General features: G+C 42.1%; 1 protein-coding gene across 1 annotated transcript; it reads left to right on the forward strand.

The window, feature by feature from the left end:
- The first annotated feature begins 1,470 nt into the window (after nucleotides 1–1,470).
- LOC127780812 (4-coumarate--CoA ligase-like 7) lies at nucleotides 1,471–8,037 on the forward strand. Its single transcript, XM_052307786.1, has 5 exons — nucleotides 1,471–2,568; nucleotides 6,484–6,670; nucleotides 7,135–7,280; nucleotides 7,372–7,439; nucleotides 7,671–8,037. Exons 1-5 carry the CDS (start codon nucleotides 1,516–1,518, stop codon nucleotides 7,897–7,899), a joined length of 1,683 nt encoding a protein of 560 aa, XP_052163746.1. The 5' UTR covers nucleotides 1,471–1,515; the 3' UTR covers nucleotides 7,900–8,037.
- The last annotated feature ends 235 nt before the right edge of the window (nucleotides 8,038–8,272 follow it).

Consider the following 8,272-nt stretch of genomic DNA (forward strand, 5'->3'; position numbering starts at 1 on the left):
ATTCCCGCCGGCGACGAGGTTTCGGAGGGCGGCGGCACGGAGCGGAGCGCGTGGACGACGACGAGGTCGGCGACGCAGAGCGGAAGGGTGCGAGGGAACCGCGAGTCGGAGGCACGCCCTCCACAGCGCAGGCTCCAACCGTTCTCTCCGCCTCGCATGGTCTCGCGCGGGCGAGCGGCTCATGAAGGACGTGGAAGGACGCGGTCGCGCTCGCCACGTCCGCAATTTTCCTAGCTAGCACAAGTATGTAATTGTTGAAACAATATTTTGGCAGTATAAATGGGGTAGTGCACGAGACTTATAAGTGGATGGATGTGGAGACAAAAGATTTGAACAGGTTCAGGCCCTCTCAATGAGATGCAATATTCTACTTCTGGTTGGGGATTTGAATACGCCAGGTGTTGTATTAATCTGATGATCTAGTTGTGAATCTCTTGCCCTATAGGGCCTCCTACCGGCCTTATATAGGATGGGGGCAGAATTACAAGATAGAAACATTAACCAATACGGTATCGGTTTCCTAAATCTATTTTACAATATTATCAATCTAGAACTTTATGTCGTTCCGTAATATACAATGAAACATTATACCCAAGTCATGATGTGTACATATTTCATAGATACTTCCTCCGTTTCATACTATAAGACTTTCTAGTATTACTCACATTCATATATATGTTAACGAATCTAGACATATATGTGTGACTAGATTCACTAACATCTATATCTATATGAATGTGGACAATCCTAGAAAGTCTTATAACCTAAAACGAAGTTAATATAAGTTATTCTCTATAACTAGTCGGATAACCATATCATGTGCGTATCAGGTACCCATAATTCTCAGTGTAACGCTCGATGAGCACTGTGAAAGGCCTTACCCAGCAAGAACCAATGACACATGAGGTTCTTTTTTTTTTTCTTTTGTACTCTTCTCAATTGTTTATTACAACTGTCGTGACTGTGCTTTACACCCCGAGTAGTACGTGCCTTACTCGTGCATCACATACTCCCTCCGTCCCAAAAAAGACAAACCCTGAGTTTTCGTGTCCAACGTTTTGACTGTCCGTCTTATATGAAATTTTTTTATAATTCGTATTTTTATTGTTGTTAGATGATAAAACATGATTAATATTTTATGCGTGACTTGTCTTTTTAATTTTTTTAAAATTTTTGTAAATAAGACGGACGGTCATTTGACGGAAGGAGTATACGGCACTATTGCATCCATCACTCCTATCAATAATTTACTATGGGTCCCGAGTAATAGCAATGAGACACACACAAGTTGTACTGTGTAACCTGCTCCACTGCCCACTAGTGACGCTGTGACTTGTCCATTAGCCTGCCACCCCAGATCCATGGCCTTCTTGTCGGTCTCGGTGTTTTTTTTTTTACTTTTTACACATATAAATTTAATGGCGGTTTGGTTGTCGTCACTTGCCAGGGCCACACCATGTAATCTATAAAAACGTATCCAAAGCTAAGCCCAACGAATGAAGAGAGAAAATAATAATGGCAGCTCCCACCTCCATGGCGAACGCGGATGGCGAGAGCACGCGCACCGGCTACTGCGCCGCGACCAAGTCGTTCCGCAGCCTCCGGCCGCCGGTGCCGCTGCCTCCGCCGGACGTCCCGCTCTCCTTCCCGGAGTTCGCGTTCTCGCTGCTGCCGCGGTCGTCGTCGTCGTCGTCGTCGTCGTCGTCTCTTCTCCCGGCGAACCCGGCGCTCGTCGACGCGGCCACTGGCGAGGCCGTCTCGTTCCAGGCGTTCCTGTCGCGGGTGCGCGCGCTCGCCGGAGCCCTCCGCTCGCGCGTCGGGCTGCGCGGCGGCGACGTCGCGTTCGTGCTCGCGCCCGCAGGGCTCGACGTGCCCGTGCTGTACTTCGCGCTCCTCTCCATCGGCGCCGTCGTGTCCCCCGCCAACCCGGCCCTCACCCCCGCCGAGGTTTCCCGCCTCGTCTCCCTCTCCGGCGCATCCGTCGCCTTCGCCGTCTCGTCCACAGCCACCAAGCTCCCCGCTGGCCTCACCACCGTCGTCCTCCTCGACTCGCCACACTTCCGCTCCCTCTTGATGGATTGCGGCCAAGCCCAAGGACAGGAGCCGCTGCCGGTGGTGGTGGTGCGGCAGTCGGAGACGGCGGCGATCCAGTACTCCTCGGGGACGACGGGGCGGGTGAAGGCGGCGGCGCTGCCTCACCGGAGCTTCATCGCCATGGTGGCAGGGTTCCACGCGCTGCGGGCCAAGGCTCGGGAGGTCAGGACGCTGCTCGGCGCCCCGATGTTCCACTCCATGGGGTTCTTGTTCGTGCTGCAGGGCGTCGCGCTGGGGGCGACGACGGTGGTGGTGACGGACGCGGTGGCGCGGGCCGGGATACGGGGGCTCGTGGAGGCGGCGGAGCGTTGGGCGGTCATGGACATGACGGCCTCGCCGCCGGTGGTGCTGGGGATGACCAAGCAGAGGTGCCGGCTGCCGGCGCTGGAGCGGATAACCTGCGGCGGCGCCCCGCTGCCGGCGGCGGCGATCGAACGGTTCTGCCGGCGATTCCCCCACGTCGATTTGTGCATGGTGAGTCACCGTCACGTACAGTCTGAAAACTTCTTTTCTGGTAAGCTGCCTGTTTCTACCTTCTTTTCTTGCTGCTGAAACTACGCTACCACCGAAACACCAAACACTAATGCAAACATGTAGGAGTAGTAATATAACGGCAAAAGTTGATGTATTTCAGTTAAATTAAATTTTTACTGTTAATTGGATAAAAAAATACTCAAAATTTATACTACCTTCATATTTTGATGTATGACGCCATTGACTTTTTTTCAACATTTGACCATTCGTCTTTATCAAAAAATTTATGTAATTATCATTTATTTTACTGTGACTTGATTTATCATCAAATGTCCTTTAAACATGACATAAATATTTTTATATTTACATAAACATTTTAAATAAAATAAATGGTTAAACGTTAGTTGAAAAGTCAACGGCGTCATAAATTAAAATACTAAAGGAGTATGTCACCATGCTGACACGTTTTCAGCCCTTCTCCCCGCTCCCCTGTTTTTTATCTACTGGTCCAACCAGCACGTTGATGTAAATAATTAGGCGCGACAAGTCGTTTGTACGCTTGTAGAAAGGAGAGCATCAGTGCGTTACATATTCTGTATATAATACCAGGTGAAACGCCGCACGTTACTGTGAAAATTTACTATGATAATCATGAGTAAAAATAATATGTAAGATAATTTAAACAACATGAGCTTACATAAAAATAAAAATAAGTTTACATAAGTTGATGTGATTAAATCTAAATAGTATGTAGAATGATTATTTAAATGTAAAAGTAAGATGACGTGGCTTTATGAAAGAACAGAAAATAAAAGATAATTTAGACCATATAATCTAAGGGCTAAAAAATTTGACATGATATGACTTAATAAGAGAAGAAAAAGAGAGATAATTTGATTCATAGATTGATCATCTAAGGAAAAAAAAATAGATGTGATATGACTTAACGAGAGAAAAGAAGAATAACATGAAACTAAGTGAGGATGAACTATGTAGGATATTATAGAAAAAGATGAAGAGATATATTGAAATATTATGTGAATTATGTGGGGTGATTTAACATGCTTACATTTTAAATCTCTAAAAATTAATAAATTATTAAATTATAGATAATATAGTACGCTTGGATGATACTTAAATGTAATAATTGTTAGTGGATAATGATGTGACATCTTTGTATGCTAAGTTTTTGAGAGAATAAGTAAACAACATGGTTATATCATATATGATTGAGGCAATTTAGTTGATACTAAATGGGAACATATCTTATGCACGTAAGTTTTTCGTGCACACTCCATACACACAAAATAACAAATATCACGAAAAATTCTTGAAAAAAATAATCGGAATTGAGTTCCTTATTAAATATATGACGTTGATCTTTTGATAATCTGAAGATCGGACTTGAGTCCCTCGTAAAAGGATTTAAATTGCAATAGTAGTTTTTTTATTCTAAACATGTGAAGTGTGATCTGTGTAAAATAATTAAGAGCCAATTAAAGATCGATGAGGTGTTAGAAAATCTTCCCTCTGATCTCAAGACGGACCAATAACCGATATTTAAAGGCCAGGGAGATTACAAAGCGAGCCGCTCTGAAGTCGCTTTTCTTGTTTGTCTGAAGTCGCTTTTATTTTTTGTCAATTCACGATGTCTTTGTACTTTGTAGTTCGTACTCACCTATTAAATCTGTACGACATGTAGCATTAACAAAAGACAAAAACTACAAATGAGTAGTATGACCCTAAGTCTATATTTGATACTAGTTTGACCAGCGTGCATCTGCACGTGAGATATATTTTAAATAGAACCCGGATTTTAAAATTATTAAATCCTGGTAATATTATAATTCAGATTAATAACTCAGTATTTATTATTTTTGAATTTTTAGTTATCAGATTATAAAAAATTGATACTCCAGACCAAGCACAACTCAATGTTTATTAATTGATTATAGAAAAAACAGTATACTAAGCTCAACATAATCATGGAGATTACATTTCCACAAACCGTACAACATGGTATTTATTAACTTTTGAATTTATAAATTGTTAAATTTCAAAATCTATAATTCAGACTCCGTATGTACTTAAGTACAACTTAATATTCACAATTCCTTTGGAGGATCCAGTTCACACAACAAAGGGGGTGGTTGTGATGCTGCTACGTATATGCATCTCAACCGGCATGATTGACTAATACCGGGGAAGTATCCGATGCAACCACCTAATTCGGTGCAATAATGCAACTTTCATCCTACACCGTTCGATCGAGAAATGGACGTCCAAGATTCGTCCACGTCACCATGAGTTAAAATTTAACTCTCGTTAAATTTTAACTCACGAGTGAATCTGCGAGTTAAATTTTAACTCAGGGTGACGTGGACGAATCTCGGACATCCATTTCTTGATCCAACGGTGTAGCATAAGAGTTGTATTATTGCACCGAATTAGGTGATTGCACCCGATACTTCCCCGACTAATACCATCCCATTATATTATTCGTAACCCACTATAATATTATGAATCTAGATAGACACATGTCTAGATTCATAATACTAGAATGTGCCGTATCCCATACTAGCTAGGTTTTTTTAAGGGACGGAGGGAGTAACACCCACCATCGTGCACCATGTTCTTCCTTACATATACCCCTCCGTTCCAGAAAAAACCCAATCCTACCTACAAACTTAGACATATGCGTGTCCAGGTTTGTAGCTAGCTAGGGTTTGTTTTTTTTTAAGGACGGAGTAGTAGAGCATAAGCAGGGTGCTCCTTTTGCTGCTATCAAGAAGTGATAAGGAGTTGATAGGCTCTGTTTGAATCTCCTGAAGATGAATATGAAGATGAAGATTAAGTGTTTATGTAAAACGAGGTGGTAATAACTTGTGATTAATTGAGTTTTAATTATTACAAACCTGAAAAATGGATTAATATGATATTTTAGAACAACTTCCATATAGAAAATTTTCGCACGAAACGCGCCGTTTAGTAATTTGAAAAGCGTGCCATAAAAATCCAAAACTTTTATCTCTCCTCAATTGGGTTCTCAAACAGGGCCATAGTCCTCGTGGTCTCGCACCAAAGCTGATGATAAAGTTTGGCCCACGAAATATTTGACGTACGATAATATCTCACCTGACAATGTTAAAAAAAATGAATTCGTAGCTACGAGCTTGGACACATTTGTGTTCAGGTTTGTAGGTAGGATTGATTTTTTTTGACGGAGGGGCATACCCGTAAATGATTGGTCCCGCGTGTCAAAGGACTGCGTTCCTCTGACGATCTCACCCCACTTAGCTCTCAGGTAGTGATACTAGAAAAAAACATGTGGCGTCCAGCTCCTCGTTGGTATATGGGGCACTCAATTTGTAACATTTTGGATTTGGAAGCGCAAGGTTTAATTAGAAAATCTACGGATTTTAATAGAAAGTTCGAGATTTTAAAGTACAAAAGTTCCTTGTTGATTAAATATAAAGTGATTTGGTGTCCTCCTTTTTTTTCTCTAAAGACATAGCAGAATCGTCAAACAGGACATCAAAAGTGGGAAGTTGATAGGATTTCTATTCCTCACTGTCGTATAGGAGCGAGAAAATGGATGCGCGGAAACTTTGCTAGAAGAGGAAATTCAATAATTCCTCCCGCATGGAAAACGGAATGATTCATTAGCGTGTGATTAATTAAGTATTAGCTAATTCTTTTTTGAAAATGGATCAATATGATTTTTTTAACAATATTCGTATAGAAAATTCTTATAAAAAACATACCGTTTAGCAGTTTGAAAATCGTGCGTTGAAAAATGAGTGGAGTTGGGAACTCACTCAAACGAACTTAGCCTTAGATTCATTATGAAGGGGCTCAAGATTATTTTCTGTCCTCCTTGACTAAACTATTTTGGTCGATGTTAATTCAATCCAGGGTTATGGATCAACCGAGGCAGGTGGCATATCAAGGATGATCAGCCAGGAAGAGTGCAACCACATAGGCTCTGCTGGCCGTGTCACTGAGAATGTCGAGGTAAAGATTGTTGACCATGTAACAGGCAAGCCATTGCCTGCCGGGCAGCAAGGGGAGCTTTGGGTGAGAGGGCCTGCCGTCATGACAGGTGATCATAATACACAACACGAACCTCAGGACTACTACTATTATTGTGCAATAGGAATTTAACATTGAGAATGATGTGTCAGAGGAGACTTATATATATGGGATCCGGTGGGCGGTGGCTAGCAGTTTCGAATCCTCCCTTATACAAAAATATTTGGGGGACTGTCTATTCCTTCCAAATCTCGTATTTTTAGATTGATATGTCAACTGCCCCAATCTTTCAATGAGTATGAAAATATCAATTTGGTGGAGGTAGACTTTTCATTGATCAAGCTACCAACTAAGCGTGACTAGAAAGCCCCGGGTAATCGTCAGGTCGTCATAACCCTTCATGCACAGCGAGTAACCGCGGCTGTTTGTAGCTGGATCTTCGAAGTTATCTGAACCAAATCAACGCTATCATAGACTTATATTGAGAGCTTGAGAATGCCTCGCTAGAGTTGACTTACACTTTTGTTTTCGCAGGTTACGTGGGTGACAACGAGGCCAATGCAACCACCTTTGATTCTGAAGGATGGCTGAAAACTGGTGACCTTTGCTATATTGATCAGGACGGGTTTCTTTTTGTAGTTGACAGGCTAAAGGAACTGATTAAATACAAGGCCTACCAGGTTTACTCGACATCCCTGAAAGAAGTGTCAAGTAGTACTACATTTGCAGTTATTCGTATTAATCATTTACTTGTAAATAAATGTTTCTCAGGTACCACCTGCAGAGCTGGAGCTTGTCCTGCATTCTTTGCCACAAATTGTTGATGCTGCAGTTATGCCGTGAGTGCACAAATCACTGGTCATCCTACCTGATCATTTCGAAACTAATTTACACATTGTCCAAATCAAACCAGTGGTTCTATTCTGTACATTCTGCAATAGAAAAACTAATAGATACAAAGCATTTTTTCTTTCCTAGTAGTACATTACATGCGTAATTATATAGAAAAATATCAATGACCGAAAGATGGCTGGTGCGAAGAATTGGGTAACCATTATGATGGTGTTCAGGTATCCTCACGAAGAAGCAGGGCAGATACCAGTAGCACTTGTCGTAAAGCAACCAGGAAGCAAGCTTACTGAAGCAGAAGTCATGTACAATGTCGCCAAGCAGGTAGCTCCATACAAGAAGATCCGGAAAGTGCTGTTTGTTGACTCCATACCCAAATCGCCATCTGGGAAGATCTTGAGAAGGGAATTGGTAAATCATCTGCGGTTGTGTGAATTGTCGAGATTGTGACTGTGCGAGTGTTGTACCCTATAGTTCAATTCTTGTGTCAAAAAGGAAAAAGTAAAAAAGAAAATGTGCTGCAATTGTACCGAAAGAAGAATATTGGATAAACGGAAGGCTCATAACATATGTTTATGAGGGGCTGCACTATACTGTCGAACATGATGCTGGTGTACAAAGAAAAGTAAGTTTGTTGAGATTGTTTAGTGGGATTAGCTACTTGTATAAGAAGCAATAAACAAGTCTGTCTCAGTTTCTCTCCCTTCTGCGCCATTGCTTCATGTCACACCTGACGGTGTATCACTCGAAGGAAAAGCAGGGACGCATATGAAGGAGAAGCAGAGGTGACAACTGACAAGCTATGGGGCTTCGAAATTTCGCG

The sequence above is a fragment of the Oryza glaberrima genome, chromosome 7 (genome assembly GCF_000147395.1).
Source record: "Oryza glaberrima chromosome 7, OglaRS2, whole genome shotgun sequence".
In the NCBI taxonomy this organism is placed as follows: Eukaryota; Viridiplantae; Streptophyta; class Magnoliopsida; order Poales; family Poaceae; genus Oryza; species Oryza glaberrima.